This window comes from Xiphophorus hellerii, chromosome 1, assembly GCF_003331165.1.
Source record: "Xiphophorus hellerii strain 12219 chromosome 1, Xiphophorus_hellerii-4.1, whole genome shotgun sequence".
Classification (NCBI taxonomy): Eukaryota; Metazoa; Chordata; class Actinopteri; order Cyprinodontiformes; family Poeciliidae; genus Xiphophorus; species Xiphophorus hellerii.
Genome location: NC_045672.1, coordinates 1,618,872 through 1,636,953, shown reverse-complemented (window position 1 = coordinate 1,636,953; position 18,082 = coordinate 1,618,872). Strand labels below are relative to the sequence as shown.

General features: G+C 41.4%; 1 protein-coding gene across 4 annotated transcripts in view; it reads right to left on the bottom strand.

The window, feature by feature from the left end:
• prex1 (phosphatidylinositol-3,4,5-trisphosphate-dependent Rac exchange factor 1) overlaps positions 1–18,082 on the bottom strand; it is a 100,467-nt gene that overhangs the window by 4,610 nt on the left and 77,775 nt on the right. For 2 of the 4 annotated variants that reach the window (XM_032568357.1, XM_032568377.1), the window contains exons 25-37: positions 16,462–16,726; positions 14,093–14,305; positions 10,853–10,941; positions 10,417–10,499; positions 6,846–6,936; positions 6,645–6,773; positions 6,526–6,567; positions 6,189–6,406; positions 5,779–5,881; positions 3,694–3,837; positions 1,422–1,536; positions 668–734; positions 522–566 (exon numbers count right to left, since the gene is read on the bottom strand). In XM_032568357.1, the coding sequence (XP_032424248.1) occupies positions 522–566; positions 668–734; positions 1,422–1,536; positions 3,694–3,837; positions 5,779–5,881; positions 6,189–6,406; positions 6,526–6,567; positions 6,645–6,773; positions 6,846–6,936; positions 10,417–10,499; positions 10,853–10,941; positions 14,093–14,305; positions 16,462–16,726 (1,604 nt within the window). Of the gene's footprint in view, positions 1–521; positions 572–667; positions 735–1,421; positions 1,537–3,693; positions 3,838–5,778; positions 5,882–6,188; positions 6,407–6,525; positions 6,568–6,644; positions 6,774–6,845; positions 6,937–10,416; positions 10,500–10,852; positions 10,942–14,092; positions 14,306–16,461; positions 16,727–18,082 lie in introns of all 4 variants that reach the window. The other 2 variants (XM_032568388.1, XM_032568366.1) reach the window with 2 other exon arrangements.

Below are 18,082 nucleotides of genomic sequence, written 5' to 3'. Positions count from 1 at the left end.
TAAAAGTAAAAATAAACTCTAAATTCCTCTGATTGTTACTAGATTAATGAGATAAAAACAACAATATCACCAATATCACACAAAAAAGAGCAAAATGGCAGTGGAGCCAATCAAAGCTAATGAATAACAAAAATCAGAAATCATTGTAACGAAAACCCAAACTTACAGATTTCCATACAGACTGCTGTGCAGTAACTGGCTTGTAAGACGGAGCACCAATAAATATCTGGATTGTTAACAAAAATCATCCTATTTAGCAAACAGAGGTTTATTCCTGAGGTTTCTTAAAGAATAAAAATAAAAACGTGTAAATACAAAATGCTCTAGATTAAATCAAGACTATCCTCTACAGATTTGATTTCAGCTACAGTCAGTGTGGGACATTAGAGGTCAGGCTGGAATTAAATTGGAGCAGGATGCTGATGCGTTCAGGTTAGTCGGAGTTAATTAGGAGGTCTTGATAAGCTAGTGGGGGTGGGGATGGTTTCCATGGGGACAGGAAGACAAATCGTTCCTCTTACTTTGGAAATGCTTGGCTGAAGGTCTCTAACTTCAAGGCCCAGTATCTGTGCTTGCATTTATATTCAGTCACAACATGATATAAAAGTTGACTGTGATGACAGATTGCAGAGGATTGTACTGTACAGCAGTGAATGTGTAGATTTACCTGGTCTATTTTCATCGCAGTGGAGTTGGAGTCAGTAGGGAGGTTGGACTTCTCCAGATAGAAAGCCCTGTGGAAACACACACACTGGAGTTAGAAAATGACTCTTGTTTGTCTGAGTCAGGCAGAAAACAGAGAGAGACGATCCACTTCATGTTCATCTAATTCTGATGCTGCGTTATGAGTCAGGTTCTGGGAATTCATGTCATGTTTTATTCAGAGTTAGGAATGTTAAAAAGAAAAGCACGCAACACTCATTGGCACCCCTAGTGAAGATGATTAAAAGCCTTAAAAGAAATGTATATTTTAGCTGCATTCTAATCTTACAAAAAATTGCTTAAATTTAGAAGAGACATGTTGGCAAAATTAAAAGATTACGTAAGACTTTATTTGAAGGGGTGCACATAAGACTGACATGACACTGTCATAAATATGACATAACACCTGTTATAAACATGAAGGAGTCTTTATGAATGTTTATGACTGTTGTCATGAAGTGTCATTTGGTAAATATTGACATAAAATTTTAAAATTTAATGCATTTAATGCAAAGTTGCTCTAAAAGTTTTATAAAAAGTCCATTAAAAGTGCCAACTTTGCATTATTTAGTAAATAATGACACTTTAAGTCTTATTGAAGTTATTTGAAGAAGTAAAGAAATATGCTGCGTTTAATTTGTGTTTGTGAAATAAAAGCATGAGAACGCCATCACAGTGAGCTCCATCAGAGTGAGCAGAGTGATCTGAGCTGAGTGTACCTGAGTCTGCGGTAGTAGGCCTTGACCTTCTCTAGGGACACGGCATTGATGCGCTGCTGGAACTCCTCCATGTCCACGCTGTCCTGCGGGGAAGCGCCATCTGGACGCTCCAGCGCTGAGAAACAAAGCATCCAGGTTTTTAACAATGCTGCTTCAGGGACACCGATAATTAAAAAAGCCACATAAAGGCTAGAAATAAGCCATAATTTTTTTTTTAAGCAGAAAAACCAAAAATAGAAAAATCTGCTGTTGTAACCCCAAGGTGCTCTGGACTTCCCCCTAACTTGCAGTGAGGTCTGTTTTCCAGCAGGTGGCGATGTTTACCCACTGGGGTGTCCAGCTCAGAGACTCTGGGCTGTTTTGCACTTTGAAGCTCTTGGAAGAATCAGAGCTGTTTGATTGGATTAGCGCTGCAGCTAGCACTTCCATATGGAAAATGAACGGCTGTTTGGCAGACTGAATGTCTTCTGACCGACACTGATGGAGAACTAAAAGGAGAGTTGGGAGGTGGAATCGTCCAATAAAGAGCTTCAATCTAAACCCATAAAACGACTGAAGACATCAGTAGATGAACGTGTGACAGGAAGATGTTTTTTAAATGATTTAAACTCGAACTGTAATGTATATGAATGGTTTCCATTTCAGATGGCTTCTTCATGTGAAGTTTGTTTTAGGGTTTTCTAACTTATAGTTACTAAAAATATAAATGTTTCTTCAGGTTGAAAGAGATTAAATACGCTTTGTTTTTACTAGTAAATGTGTGTAAAAAATCTCCTCATGGGCGTGCCGTGGTGGCGTAGTGGTTAGCGCGACCCGTATTTGGAGGCCTTGAGTCCTTGACACGGCCGTAGCGGGTTCGACTCCTGGACCCGACGACATTTGCCGCATGTCTTCCCCCCTCTCCTTCCCCGTTTCCTGTCAGCCTACTATCATATAAGGGACACTAGAGCCCATAAAAGACCCCCTGGAGGGGTAAAAAAAAAACAAAAAAAACAACAACAAAAAAAATCTGCTCATAAATACAGATTCACCGATATGATATCAATATCTGCACTAGACCTGATATTGAAAACAATTCTAGATCAGTATCAGTAACAATGCTCCAGATTTATTTAGTCTAGTTCTATGCTTTATGCTCTGAGTGATGTCATGCTTTATTATTTATTTACTTTACATTATATTTAGAATTCCTAATTGCTCTTTCTGAAACATTTGAAAGGAAGTTTGTTGTTGTTTATTTTTACATGTTCGACCAATGTACTCAACCTTTTGTTTTAGTCAGTTTCAGTTTTTTTATTTATTTTCCATTGGCTGTTATTCTGCTAACTGCACTGAACAAACTCAACTTGTTTTCCATGTTAGCTTGTGAAAGTATTGGTGTATTTAAATGTGCTGTACTGGTGCAGAGTAATCACATATATTAGTAATTCATTACATTTATGTCTGTGTTTAAAAAAGAACATTTTAAGTAAATTCAGCTGATTTTCTGTATAGGATTGATATCAGCTGATACTAAACCTCAGATATTGGTATCAGAAGTGAAATTGGTGCGTCTCTAATCATAAATACATCTTTTGTTGCACAAATTGCTTTTATTCAATCTTTGCCAATTTGGGTTTATCTGGAGAAATGTAGGTGGGGAAAAACACAAACGCACATGTTTATTTAGTGAAGGTTTGGGAACGAAGATGACTAAGGATGAAGGTTGATTTTGTGTATTTCTATGTCTAGTCATTCACTTTGGAAGCTGTAAAACCTCAAAAGGAGAAAGAGAAATGACAGTTTTCCAATGTGTTTTTTGATTTTTTAATCTATAATTTGTTTAACTTATTTTCTCTATGTTGTAGTTCTTCAGCTGTGAGCTTTGGGATTACTATGAGCTAAGTCAGAGGAAATTGGATAATATTACCAGCTAGAAGTCACAGAAACTTAAAAATGTGAAGTACAAATTCAAAAATTTGAAGAAAAAAAAAAATGTTATGTTTATTTTAAAAGGAATTATTGGGAGTGCTGATTTTTTTTATTTTGAAAACATGAATTAAAACGGAATTTCCTCCTCAATTGAGTAATGTAATTAAAACAGCGTTTTGTTTTGTTGTTTTTTTTTACATTTTTCAGTGTAAAATTTATGCCAGTATAATAAAATGTTACATTTATTATAAAGTGGTAAAATCAGATTTAGAATGGAAATATTTCTGCTGCTCTTGTCAGCGATGTGTCATTTTAAATCTAAAAAATGTCCCTTTAATCTGGCCCACCCGGCCCACCTTACCTCTGGAGAACAGGACCGTGTGGAGCTTCAGGCTGCCTCCATTCTGAAGCCGACTGGGCAGCTCGCTGAAATGACAGCTGTCCAGGAACATGGTGACCCTCAGGGCCTGCCGGCTGCCCTCCACCTGGTAGCACACAGGTGTGTCTGAAACACATGGGGGAAGGTAATGAGACGCCATCGTTACAGGCCATGATATTCACAAGGTTTTAATTCCCAGATGAAACAATGGATGAAACAAAGATGTTAACATATTTCATGTAAACACTGCTGTGGAGAATCTGTTTTTTGTAGCATACATTTTCATTTATATCTCCTTAATAGTCACATTAATTCAGTGTGTGTGGGCGTGCATGTGTCTGTGTGATGTGAATCTTTAATTCTAATTTTGCTGTCTTAAAAAAAGGTTCAACCCAGAACAGGTTTGAATTAGCCTGATTAGAAAACCTTTGTTTTGTTTGAATCATGTAATGTTTACTGTTAATGGAATAAGACTGAATTGAATGTGCAGTAGAATCCAAAGCAACAGCTGCATTTCCATAAAATTCACCACAAAACTGCACAATTTGACATTTCAAAAGTAAATTTCCTTAATGGAAACATGCCAATTATGAAAAAAAAATTGATAAAAGTTTTGGCACTAAGAGGAGGTGTGTATGTTTCTTTTGGCCTTTTTGAAATTGATTTATTTCACAAAACTGCGATGGAAAGACTTTCGATTCACATGAGTCACATGATCAACAACCGGATGTTACTGCTGGCCTTAGTCACATGATTTTAATTGTGTTTTATTGTGAAACTGTGTTTCTTCAACATTAGCAGAACATCGACATTGTGATAGAAATGAAGCTACTAAAATCTGGAGACTTGTGCTGATCCTCTAAAATGTTAACATGAGTGACTCTGTGACCTCTGTGACAATTAAAAGGTGACCTTTACCGAGTCAGAACCAGAAACCCAGCAGGTTAAAGTCATTGGAATCGCTGCTGCAGACTGAACACAGTACCTCATGTTACTGTGGCTGACATGTCAGTAGCAATGGCTCCCAGTTTTCTGTTTGAGCTATTAAGAAAAAAATCAATACAGCACAGAAAACCATCTACCTGCAGTGCAGCAGTCAAGAAACTTCTTCAGAAACACGTTTTTATATTAAAGCAGCATGGAGGATCATGATGCAGGAGACTGCACCTATAATGCAGTTATCCATGCCTGTGATGTCTAGGGTTTGATGCCAGAACAGTTTTAGTTTCTCCCTGCAGCTCAGAGTATAGAGAGCAAATTTATGCTTAATCTGCAACTTTGCCGGCTAAAATGGGAAGCGCCTGAAGTGCTTTTCCTTTTCCACTGCAATCTCCGCTGACCACGCCTAGGCCGTTCAAAAGACGAGTGATGCAAGCCGAGTCGGCTTGCATCACTCGTCTTTTGAACCAACCTGCTGTTGGTTTCCGGCAAGCTGGGCGCCTTCAGTAAACGCCGAGGCTGGATTTATTAAAAGGCAAAACTCAGCCCAGATTCCCAGCTTTACTCAGGCGGTTCGTAAAGATCAGAACAATAGTTAGTTAAACAACCAGGAAGCAGAACTGTGCAGTGAAATAAATGCTTTCACCTTAAGCTATTTACCAACACACAAACTACTACTTAACCTCATAATGCTGCAAAATGAATATTTATTAAACAAGGCACTTAAAGTCTTTGGATGCTGGAGGTGTTTATGAGTATTTAAAATGACATTTTTGAATAAATATGTAAGAAAGTGTAAATATTGCATTGTGTCTCGGAGCATCCTGTCAGGATGAATCAGTTTGGATTCTTTATTCAGTGAAATCTGGAGATCAATACCTCTGATCCAATCTAAAAGCACATCTTTACCTAAAGTAAGGATGGGCGACGTGGACTTCGAGTTTTATCACGATATTCTCAAGTACCACTGTGATAACAATAAAGATTATGGAAAAAAACATTGATTATGATAAGAATTTTTCCACAATAAATGCCCATCTCTAACATAAATCTGGTCAAACTGGACAGCTGCTTGTTCCAGGTAAATTTTGCTTCAAAAAGCCAGTTTCTATCAATCAAGTCTCTTACTTGCGACCAGACACTCGTCTTCCAGAGGCCTAAAGAACACACTGACTTTGTCCAAGTCCAGCAGAGCCGCCTTGGTGTCCTCCAGCATGGTGCGCTCCGCTTTCTGCCACAGGACAAACAGAATGAAAGCTCTTAAGTCCAATAGGACTAGTCAAAACCCGACCCATCCAGAACATCTGAGTCAAAAAGAAAACTGAAGGCCTTTTGAAAGTATTCACATAGGCAGATTTGATAAATAATTTGAGGATTTGTATCATTTTAATTTCTCTTTTCAATAATGCATCACTTTCTGTTAATCTAGAAAAAATCATTGGGTTTGTGCAGGGCCATATTTAGAAGAATAAGACCTTTCTAACATCTGGCCCAGAGTTGGTGGTTTCTGGCACAAAAATATGAACATTTGAACTCACTAGGTATGGAGCCAGTGTAGACTGGAAGTGCAGCAGAATGCCGATGACGGATATCTGCTCCAGCCACTTGCGGCTGGTCTCCTTACTGTCCTCCTGGTACTCTCCAGCATTGTTGAAGCGCGAGCGTAACGCCGTCAGCAGCTGCTCTGCCAGCGTGCAGAGGGCGCCGGCCGCTGCCTGGCAGAAGATCACATCCCGCCGCAGCTGCAGAGACGTGTCTTGACATGGAAGCAACAATAAGGTGAAGCTGGACTGTAACCTTTAATGCCACATGGTGTGTGCGCTCTAATTTTCCTGATCTATAGAAGTGTGGTCCTGAACATGTTTTTGCTCTAACCTGTGCATTTGAGCAGAGCCAGGAGAAGCTGGTTTTTCCCATCTGTGGGAGCAGAATGAAAGTGAGATGAAGCAGCTGACAGTCTGAGGGAACATGAGAGCAGCTCGTCTTCTGCTCACCATCCACGAATCTCTGCAGGCTCTCCACCAGGTTCTTGATGGAGTGGGGCAGATTCCAGGGATCCTCCTGGATGTTCTTGTGGATGACATAACGACTGCGGGCGGTCCAGTCTTCAGTCTGGCGGAACTCTGTTCAAAGGAAAAAATGCATTAAAGGAAGAAGCAGCATGTGATTTCCTCTGTCACAGGGTGGATACCTACCTGGCTGACTGTGGTCTGAGTAAAAGTGTTTGATCTCCTCACAGGCCTTCGTCATCACAGATCCTTTGAGGAGACAGTTGATCGATTCAACCTGCAAAAAGTTCAACGGATCAGGGGTTGCATCAACTACTCAACCAGTACACTAGTTGATTCTTTACTCTGCAATGACTTTTATGGGGCCAGTCGACAAGTCACGATCATGTGACAAAACAGATTTTCCCAAGAAAGTGAAAGAAAGTAAACTTGATGAGTTAGTCAGACAGCTCAAATTGTATAAAAATGTAAATAATTTACCAAAGAGAAACCAAAAATTTCAGCAAGGGCTACTGGAATAAAGACGCTGCGTGGTGCAGTGGTTAGCGTGGCGCCCTGCATAGAGACTGTAGACCACAGTAGTCTGGAGACCGACTCCCGTCCTTGGTTTGCTGGGCCCATGCCTCTCTCCCTCGCTGCTCTCTCCCTGTCCCCCTCCTGTCGGATTTGTCGTGATCTGTGTTTTTCTGTGTGTTCTTTCCTGTGTATCTGTGTCTCCGTGTTGTCCTGTCTCCCTTTGATTAGTTCCCAGGTGTTTCTCATTCCCTGATTACCTCCTGTGTATTTAGTGTCACCTGTGTGTCTGTGTCTTGGTCGGGTCCTCATCTCATTTGACTTCCAGTCTGTCGTCTGTTTACCCAGTCCTTCGTCTCATCCGTTTGTGTAACGGTTGCTACCGGCGTCGAGCCCTGGCTTCCGCTCGGCCTTGCTGCCCGTTGTTTGGACCACGTTGGACTGTGTTATTCTGGACATTCATTATTAAAATCATTTACCTATCGCATCCTGGGTCTACAGCGTCTGCCTCACCACCTCTACACCACAGTTCATGACAGAAGGACCCGACCAGAACATACGGTGAGGCACGCTATTTTACATCATGGACCCAGAGGAGTTACAAGAACTCATGGAAACCATTAGGGAGTATAAGGAGGCGATGGCCAAACCCTACGCTGCCGGCAGAAGGCTCGGTTTCACCATCCGCATGGGACTGTTGCTGGACTTCTGGGTACCACGCTTTCCGCACCCGGGGTTGGTGGAATTGCAGAGGGAGGCAGAGTGGGAGCGTGAGGCAGCTCTAGCCGTCATGGCTGGCGACCCTCTGCCTCCCAAGCCGAACATTCCCTCCATCCGCTCCACCACCCCAGCTCCGTCAACTCCAGGTCCAGCACCTCCAGAGCCCGCAGAAGTGGATCTTCAGCCTCTCACCGCAGCAGCGGATATTCTGCCTCTCGCTGCAGCAGTGGATCTTCCGCCTCTCGTCGCTGCTCCGGATTTTCCGCCTCTCGTCGCTGCTCCCGCTGCTGAGACTGCTCCAGCCGTTGTTCCCATGGTGATGGGATTCCAGGCGGCTCACCTGGCTCCGGGCCGACAGGCGGCGCGGTTAGTGGTCTTTCCCGCCCCAGTTAGTGGGTTCTCGGCCAAAGTTAGTGGGTTCTCGGCCCCAGTTAGTGGGTTCTCGGCCAAAGTTAGTGGGTTCTCGGCCCCAGTTAGTGGGTCTTTTGTTCCCTCGTTGTTTCCCAGTGTTTCAGAGTTTTCCAGTGCTTCTTCCGAGCTTCCCAGTGTTCCCTCAGAGCTTCCCAGTGTTCCTCCAGAGCTTCCCAGTGTTCCTCCAGAGCTTCCCAGTGTTCCTCCAGAGCTTCCCAGTGCTCCTCCCGAGACACCGCCTCTTAGTGCTCCTCCCGAGACAAAGCCTCTTAGTGCTCCTCCCGAGACCCCGCCTCTTAGTGCTCCTCCTGAGTCTCATCATTGCCGCCTCCGTGCGGCCCCCGGGACTCCTCGTCGCCGCCTCCGGACGGTCCCAGAGACTCCTCGTCGCCGCCTCCGTGGGGCTGCAGAGACTCTTTGTTGCCGCTTTCAGGCGGCCCCCGAGACTCTTCGTCGCCACCTCCTGCGCCGCGGACGGCTGCCGGATCACCTCCGTGGCTCCTGCCTCCAGCATCACAGTCGTCCGCCGGACCTTCCCCGTGGGTTCCGCCTCCTGTGCTTCCGTCCACCCTGGTGGGTTGTTTTTTGTTTTTTTTGTTTTGGACTCTTAGCCCCTTTTCCCTGTGTTTCCGCCCACCCTGATGGGTTGTTTTTTGTTTTGGACTCTGGCCCCCCGTCCGGCTCCCCTCCGCCCACCCTTGTTTGGTTTTTTCTTGTTTTTGGGCATCTTGGAGCCGCCCTTGAGGGGGGGGGTACTGTCGTGATCTGTGTTTTTTGCTGTGTGTTTATTTTGAGTTTCCTGTGTATCTGTGTCTCCGTGTTGTCCTGTCTCCCTTTGATTAGTTCCCAGGTGTTTCTCGTTCCCTGATTACCTCCTGTGTATTTAGTGTCACCTGTGTGTCTGTGTCTTGGTCGGGTCCTCGTCTCATTTGACTTCTAGTCTGTCATCTGTTTACCCAGTCCTTCGTCTCGTCCATTTGTGTAACGGTTGCTACTGGCGTCGAGCCCAGGCTTCCGCTCGGCCGTGCTGCCCATTGTTTGGACCATGTTGGACTGTGTTATTCTGGACATTCATTATTAAAATCATTTACCTATCGCATCCTGGGTCTACAGTGTCTGCCTCACCACCTCTACACCGCAGTTCATGACAGGATTGCTGTCAAATAAAGGCAACTAGTGCCGAAAATATTCTTTAAAAAAGACTACAGGAGTGGGTGTGCCCTAGTGGCGTAGGGGATAGCGCGACCCATGTTTGGAGGCCTTGAGTTCTCGACGCGGCCGTCGCGGGTTCCACTCCCAGACCCGACGATATTTGCCGCATGTCTTCCCTCCTTCTCCTCCTCCTTTAAAAAAAAAAGACTACCGGAGTAATGTGAGACAATGCGGCATAATCCGGGCTATTTCATTCATCCAACTGATCAGCGCCACCCTGCGTATTGAAGCTTCTAACCTGGAAGCTTTATGCTCTTATAAAAGCTTCACTCTGAGGATCTGATAGAGGCGATCTCTGCCGCCGTCTGCATGTTGATTCATCCAGTCAGAGAGCCGCTGCCGAGTTAGCGGAGCTTCTTGCTGTGCATCGGGGCGGAGGAGCAGGTGGCAGCGCTGAATTCAACTGTAACCAAACGGGATCCGTTCATAATAAGTTTGGTTTGTGATGTTTCAAAAGCACCATTGTGGTCAGTGTAATAATTTGACTCCTATATGTGCAGCTATTCAGAGATCATCAGTATCAGCCGGTGTTTTGAAAAAAAAAAGTCAGACCCGACATTGTGCAACTTTTCGGATTTTTCTCCGCTGCTCGCGAAGAAGTCCGAGATAATGTTCTGTTTCTTGTTCTTCTAATTCTGCATAATAGACTTAAATGTTAACACCATTTAAACATTCCAATGAAGAGCAGCTGCTCAATCTCAATGCCACTCGAAATATTATTATTATCATGAATAGTAGAAGAAATAAGTAAGTAAATGAGTTGGTTTGATTCCAAAAGTCCAACTGAAAAGATGTAAAACTATTAAAAATTGAATTATTTTTAGATTGTCACATGTTGATTGGATACTGTTTTGAATGTCAACGTAAATCTATGAAATATAATGCACAGACTGGAACTCACCTGGTTAAACAGGTGCTCCAGGCAGCCATGTAGCTTGTCCTGCTTGTCAGAGGGAATCCTCATGTCACAGGGCAGTTCGTCTCCTTTTGGACCCAACAAAATGTTAAAGAAAAGGTTCAGAACGGGAAAGAAGAAACAAAGGCTAAGCATTTTTTATGTTGCATTCTTCAATGAAAGCACACATTTAGAACGCAGAATCAAGGAAACAAATAAAAAGTTTCTGATGAATCTGATTATTCACCCTTAGCATCTGAAGTTTGTATAAACAGGAAACAAGAAACAAATCTGAGGAATTTCCATAAAATATTGACTTTCTCCAGAATGTGAAAGTCGTGTGTTTTGTTCTGTCATCCAATTAACATCATGATAAAAATTACGTAACCAGAAATCCAAACACAGCAGAATATTTGTGACTGATTCGATCCTTGTCCGTTACCTGATCCCATCTCATCACTCCCCAGGTAAGAACTGTTGCTTCGCACACTGGTGTAGGACAGAACTGAGTCCCGGTTGCTGTTGCATTCACTTCAAATATGCAAAAAAGCACAAGATGACCGAGAAAGTGTGTGTTATAAAGTAGCGCTCTTAAATTACAGAGGATTTATACGGCAGCGTTTCATAATTATGCATCCCTCTGATTGTATGTGACTGTTTTTGATTTACAGAGGCATAATTAAATGCTAAAAAAAAATTTGATTCACACATAGAAGCACCCATAAAAGTTTTACTAAGAATACATTCCTGCTTTTACAGTTTACATAAACTTGTTTCTTTAAAGCTACCTCATACAGGTTTCAGCAAGTCAAATTTAAGACTTTTTAAGAGCTTTTTAATGCCAGGTTGAATGAAATTTAAGACTGAAAAAATCCTGTAAATACAGGGAATGACTAGGGGATCTTGATAGCTCGCACTGGTTGGCAACAGAAGTGGGCTAGTGGTAAAAACAACCAGCTGGTGATACGTTCGCACCATGATAGATGCAAAAAAAGCTAAGTAGCTACCTAAGGTATATTAGCAGCTAGTTTCAGACCACCTGGAGTCACAGAACGTTCTACAAGAAAAAAAACTATAAGACTGAACAGTCCTTTGATTAGCATATCAAAGACCAACTTTTATTTGTTTTAAATGAATTTAAGACAGCTTAAGGCCTTGAGTTTAGATGCATGAACTCAAGACTTTTTAATAATGTGTGGACACCCTGTGCTCTGCTCACACAATTCTTACCTTCCCAAGACAGTTCTGTAAAATAAGGCATTTATGGTCGTACATTACATGATTCAACATGATGTCTGGGAGTCTGTGGAGAATTTATGCGGCTCAAATTATGCACAGAGTTAAGCGAATGCTCCTGAAATCCCTTTAGAGGAGCTCTGAGTGATTCACAGCCTGTGTTACAAAGGACAAAAAGCCGACCAGCAATTATGAGGTCCAAAAATGACAACTGTGGCTTTGTCTTCCTCTGGCATCAGGCTGGGTTGGATGAAAAAAGAAAATGGGGGAGCTGGGTCTGGAATTCACCTGCCTTGTTAGTCTGAGGTTTCCAGTGTGAATTTATGTGTGTCTGAGAGTGTGTATTTGTGCTGGTTGCCTAGTGGAACCGCAGAGGCAATAAAACTCAGGGGAGAGTTAATATAAGTTGGTTGAGTCCCCCATCTGGATATGTGGATGTGCACTTGGAGTGTATTGGGGTGGCACGCACACATACACTTCCTGTGTGTGACTGTCTGAAACACACACAAAGCAATTTTCCTAATTTAGCCTCAGAAAGCTGCAGCCAAATGTGTGAGCGCCGCTGAGATAATTACAGTTTCTAGTAGCAGGTTTGCCTGGAACGTAAACCCAAAACAAATAGAACTGCTCACAGCTCAGATAGACTATACACAGATTAATTTATCTGCAGATCCAAAACTGTTAGGAGAATACAACACAAAGTGAGAAACAGCTTCATTTTGACATTACTCCTCTGTTTATCTTACAGACTGGATTTGTTGCATCATGCGTTGTTTTCTTCCAAAACAAAATGCTCATAAAATGCCACAAACTCACTGCAGTCAATTACATTTCCAAGGCTGACGCATCATCAATAAATGCATTTCAACAACCTGAAGAAGGATATGCAGTAAATTCTAACTGAATTACATCCTGCTGGCATTTAAAGTATTTAAGGAGAATTAATCACCTCAGACACTCTGAACTGTAGTCTGTCACAACTGGATGCAGAGTTTAGAATAAAAATACTTTCTCCTGCTCGCATGAATCGGGATTTCTCAACTCTTCTGTGTCACCGAAGCGCATCACCATCACACTACTCTTAGCTATGACTGCACATCCAGACAGACTTCTCTACAGAAAGGCCATCAAAAAAGACTGTCACTAGTAGCTCTAAGTTACATCTTTTATTTTTTTAAGATTCTGCAGAAAACGTCACATAAATTTGGCCTGTCACAATAAAATTTTTCTGGACAATAAATTGCCCCAGACGTAAGTGCGATAAACGATAATATTGTTCCTTTATGACCACTTTCAAGTAATATAATGGTGGGATAATAATGCAAGATCACATTATCAAATATAAATAAACTTTAGTATATAATAAACATTTAACACTGAATCTGGAAGATGTTTTAAATACCTAAAATAAATAAAAAAACTATTAATTATGAAGTCTGTGTAAACAAAATTGTGCTTCAAAAAATGTCTAGTTGAGACAAAAGCAGCAGACTGAAAACTTTCATCATCCAGTTTTTGGTAGAAAGAGAGAAAAAAGAAAATCATTTTATTCTGTGATCAATTGAGTTATTGCTTATTACGACAGGCCTAATCTACATGTCACTTTCTTTGCCCATCTCTTTGTAAAAAGTGTGTATAATTAAATGTCTGCCACAAAGTCCTGCTACTGGAAGCAGTGATTTTGGAAAGGGACAGCAGCATCAAACCTGAGAGTCTCTAGTTTGCATTTGAGTATTTTGTGGTCTGCCACTAATCGCCTCTTCTGAACACAGCAGCACATTTATGTGCATTTCATTTAATTAATTCCCTTTTACTGAGCCTTAATTTACTGCTACCTTTCTGTCCTTACACACCTTCTGTGTGCATGTGTGTGTGTATGTGAGTTCGTGCATGTCGCGCTCCCCAGAGCAGCTACGTTTTCCTTTGCATTTTATTACGATGAGGTGGCTGCGTTTCACGTGGCGGGCCTGGCTCTAATGACAGAGCTGGCGAGGGGGCCGCACCCTAAACAGTTTGGCTGTATTACACAGCGGCCACCACACCAACAACCAATAACTGCATCTTAGTGGGTGGTGTGGAAGGTGGGGCTTGGTGGAGCCCGGCCCAGAACACTACGCACGCACACAGAACGCTGAATTAACTCACAACAAGCAAAATGACATAAGCAGCCCTGACCAAATCATTTTGAAGTCATTTTTAGCTCCCAGTCAGAATGCCAACATCTGGGACTAATTGTAGCCTGCAAGAGGGAGAAATGAGAAGCATTAAAACTCAGAAAAAAGGGAGTCTGAATGTTGTTTATGTTTTATGGATGTAGTAGCTCCACAAAAAAAGAGGTGTCAACAATATAAACTCAATTTTTCATCAACAGGCTATCATTTCTAGGATTTATGGTGACCTAGTTGAAAGCATTGGTGAGTTTTAGGTGGGAACAGAGGAAGCTCACCTGTAGGAGTCCCTGTAGCTCATGGTGTCGTGCCCAGAGTCCTCCTGGTCCTCCTCGTTCACCTTGAAGCAAACCTTTTTAATGCCACCTGGCTCTGCTTTGTCCTGCTCACAGCCGTCTTCGCAGGGGGCCAAGGGCTGACCCGACTCGTCAGCAGGGGGCTCCCCGCCCTCTCCCTCCAGCTGGGTGGGTTCAGTGATCGACGACAGGAGGCTGCGGAACCAAGAACAATGAGAAACGTTTTGTTTTTTGTAACATGATTACCATTTAGCCTAAGGTATTCTTAGTATCAAACCAGAGCAATGTGCTGATATTTATGTTTAAATAAACACTCCAAAGTGAAACAGACACACGCCATTCATTCACGCTTTCACACCCCTTCCTCGGCATAAATACACAATGTGCGTCTCTTTCTCTGGATGTTATCCTGGACTCACTCCCTGTTCCTGTTCTGGGTCTGCTCCAGAAATGTTTTAGGGCTGAAGAATGTCCCTTCTGTAAACCGAGGGCAAAGGCAACAAGGCAAAGGGCAGACAGAAACATGGGCCGGCCGCCAAACGGCCCTGAGAGGGCGTGGCCTGGGATAACAGAATGGGTTAGTTTCTTTGCAGACAGACGGTAAACTCTGACCCAACAGATGATAATGATGATGATGCACAGCTCACAACTAGAACAGAGGAATGGAAATATTCTATCAATCTTCAAGATGATAGAAGATTTTATGACGAAATACAACAAAAATTATTTTACACTCGATTTCTTTTCTTTACGTTCCAGACAGAAGCGTACATACACTTATTGTGTGCATAAAAGTAATTCGTTTTGGAATTTTAAGTATGTTCCTTTTTCAGAGTGGAATGATCGTACAATAAACAACTTTAATGATTTCCAAAAAACATGAAATTAGTGTAAAGTTTAAAATTTATTGTGAATATAAATAAACTTAATTTGGCTCAACATTTCAGCTGACAGAATGTGTTGAGGTTGAGTCTGACGTTACCCTGCTTTATCTATTTATTATGTTTATGATTATTTTGATGTTGGGACACCCATTTGTAGAGAAATTGCCTACATTTCATCAGCTAAACATGGAAGACTTCCTCCATCCTCATTGTGCCACTCACTTTGTAAATTGTGTTCTAACTTTGAGCCTCTTTTAAACACACGTCTAACCACTAAAGCCAAACAGCTAAATCTTTGGTCAGACCTTTGGATAAGGTACATTTATTTATACAGCACATTTTCAGCAACAAGGCAATAGAAAGTGCTCTACATGAATGAAAAGAAAATACAAACAAAATAACAAAAAAAGGAAAAGAGCAAAAGAAGAAAAAGAATCTAATAATGTTGATCCAAAGTATATAAACTAGACAGAATATGGCAGCTACCCCTAAAGGTGTGGTTTAAGAGCAGTGCTTGGTTCCTGGTGTTAAACTTCTCTAAACTGAGATGCAGCAGCTTCCACTTAATGACAAGCTGGGGCCTTTGTGGGATTTCAGCTGTTTTAGTCATTTCTAAACATCTGAACCAATTTCCTTTCATCTCAGTAAGGCACTTTTGGTCAAACGGTGGAAACTGGAATCTGCTGTTCCTCCAAGATAAAGATCCCAAAACTGGTTTGGGAAGGTTAAGCTTGTAGAACAGTCTTAAACCATATAAATGAAATTATTTAAATCTACAAAGAATAGTCTTCAATTTTCCAGCAGAAATTCTCCCAGAAGTTTGTTGGTGGCTAGAAAATGTGAGTGATTTCCCAACAACTGGCTAATGGACATTTATCCAAATATTATATGAGAATTTATTGATCAATTCCATCTTTATTTCCAGAAAGCTAGAAAACAGGAAAAAGGAAAGGACAGGGTAGAAAAGAAAAAGAAAGGAACTGAAAGGAAAGGAAAAAATGTAGGACATGAGGGTGCAAGGCCTGAAGGGCACCTTGAGGTAGGATGACACAAGAAGGAAACAAACACAGGAGGAGGAAGGAAAGACAGAGATCAGGAAACATAGATAAACACAACACAGAGAAGAAGAAAGAAAACAACCAAGAAAGGAAAAAACAAGGAAAGGAAGAAAGGCAGAAAGGATAAACACAAGAAGGCAAGAACTGAAAGAAGGACGCAACAAAGTACACAAGGAAGACAGGAAGGAGTTGAGGAAGGACACAAGGAAAAGAGCAAGAACAAAACGAAGCACAAACAATTTTCAGACAATGGGAGAGATGATAAAGTCTGGAAAATTGCAACATTTTTCCTCTTTTATTTGCTTTCCTTATACTTTTCCAGAGTCCTAGGAATGCTGCTGGATGAAAGCATCTGACCAAAACAATGCTGAAGAGATTTTTTCAGAACTATTTCAGGTCTTATACTTACACGTCTATTTGAGCAACATATTGCTTCATCTCCCTCACTGCAAAGTCCAAGCGGCTGTACAGGTGGATGTAGGCGTCCTGCGTCTCTGTGTCTTCCTGTTTGAGCAGGAAGCTCAGCCCGCCTTCTCCCTGGATGCCCTCGCCTCCGTCCGGGGTCTCCTCCGCGCTGCCGTCGGCCTCGCTGCCCTCCAGGCCGGAGCAGCTCCAGGAAGGAGAGCCCATGCTGGTCACACAGTGCTGGGTGTGTGACATGGGGTTGAGCTGAGCTGAAGGACAGGTGAAAAGACGGTCACACACGGACACCCCTGTGCATGAAGCGGCTGCTGAAATGAAGAGCAGTTTCCATCTCTGTCTGTTATATGGAAGCCAGATGTTGGAAACGTACAAAGTGACACCGCTGTCTGGGCTCCATTTCCTCTTAATGGAAAACAACTTACAAAGCACAACTGTTATGGAGGAAAAATAGCAGGATGCAAAACTGTTTACTTGTGCTAAATGTCAAACTAAGCAGCAAGCTGAAAAATGTCAGAACTGCAGACGGAGTTGATTCGTGTAACAAACCTTAAGAGGGTTTGAACAAAAAACAATCTGTCTTTTATCGTGTGGGGTTAGTTTGTTTAAAATGTTGAAGAAATGGGTGTTTTCCTCCTGCAAATATATTAATTTACTTTTTTTTTTTTTTTTTTTTTCAAAAAACAACAGATTTGTCCTTGAACTTTTTTTTGGATGTTGTTGCATTATAAACACAAACCTCAATGACCAAAACAAAGCAGTGCATATCTGCAAAGGAAATGTATCATATTTTCTATAACCAAAATCTGTAAAATATTTTTATTTATACTCCATCAATATTTAGTTTTAATTATAGCATTAAATATTTTGGTATATGTCTTCACACAATAAGTGACTGAAATATTCACCCATTGTTCTTGGAAAAATAGTGAAAGCTCAGGTCATCTCCATAATAAATTATTAATTTTGAAGTCTTGCCATAGATTCTTAATTAGATTTAGTTGATTTAATTAATTAGATTTAGATTTAGTCAAATGTTAGTCTTTCTAACATGCTTAGTGATAAAGGAATATATTGTTGTTTTGAGACCATTGTTCAATAATATAATGGTAATGGTATAATAATGCAAAAACACTCCTTCAGAAATCAATAAACTTTAATTTCTAATGAACATTTAGCAAGGTAACTTTAAGACATTTTAAATATCCAAAATAAATAAACAAAGCAACAAATAAAATGAAATATGAAGTCTCTGTGGACAAATTGTCCTAAAAAACCAGCCTAGTTGAGACAAAAACATAAAATTGAAGACTTTAATCAACCAGTTTCTGGTAGAAAGAGAGAAAAGAGAAAAACAAATAATCATGCAAATGAAAATTATTGAGCATGTTTTAATTTATCATGCCATTGATTTATTAATTGATATATTGCGACAGGCTTAATGTCCATGTTTGGTTAGGTTTGCATTCATAGCAAACCATTTCCACTAGTGGATGATGGGTTGATGAGTGTCAAAGGTCAACGGATATTGTTTTATAACTTAAACCTGTGTAAAGTTTCTTAATGTTCTCTAACAAACAGAGAACAGCTGCATTTATGCTGAGAGGAAA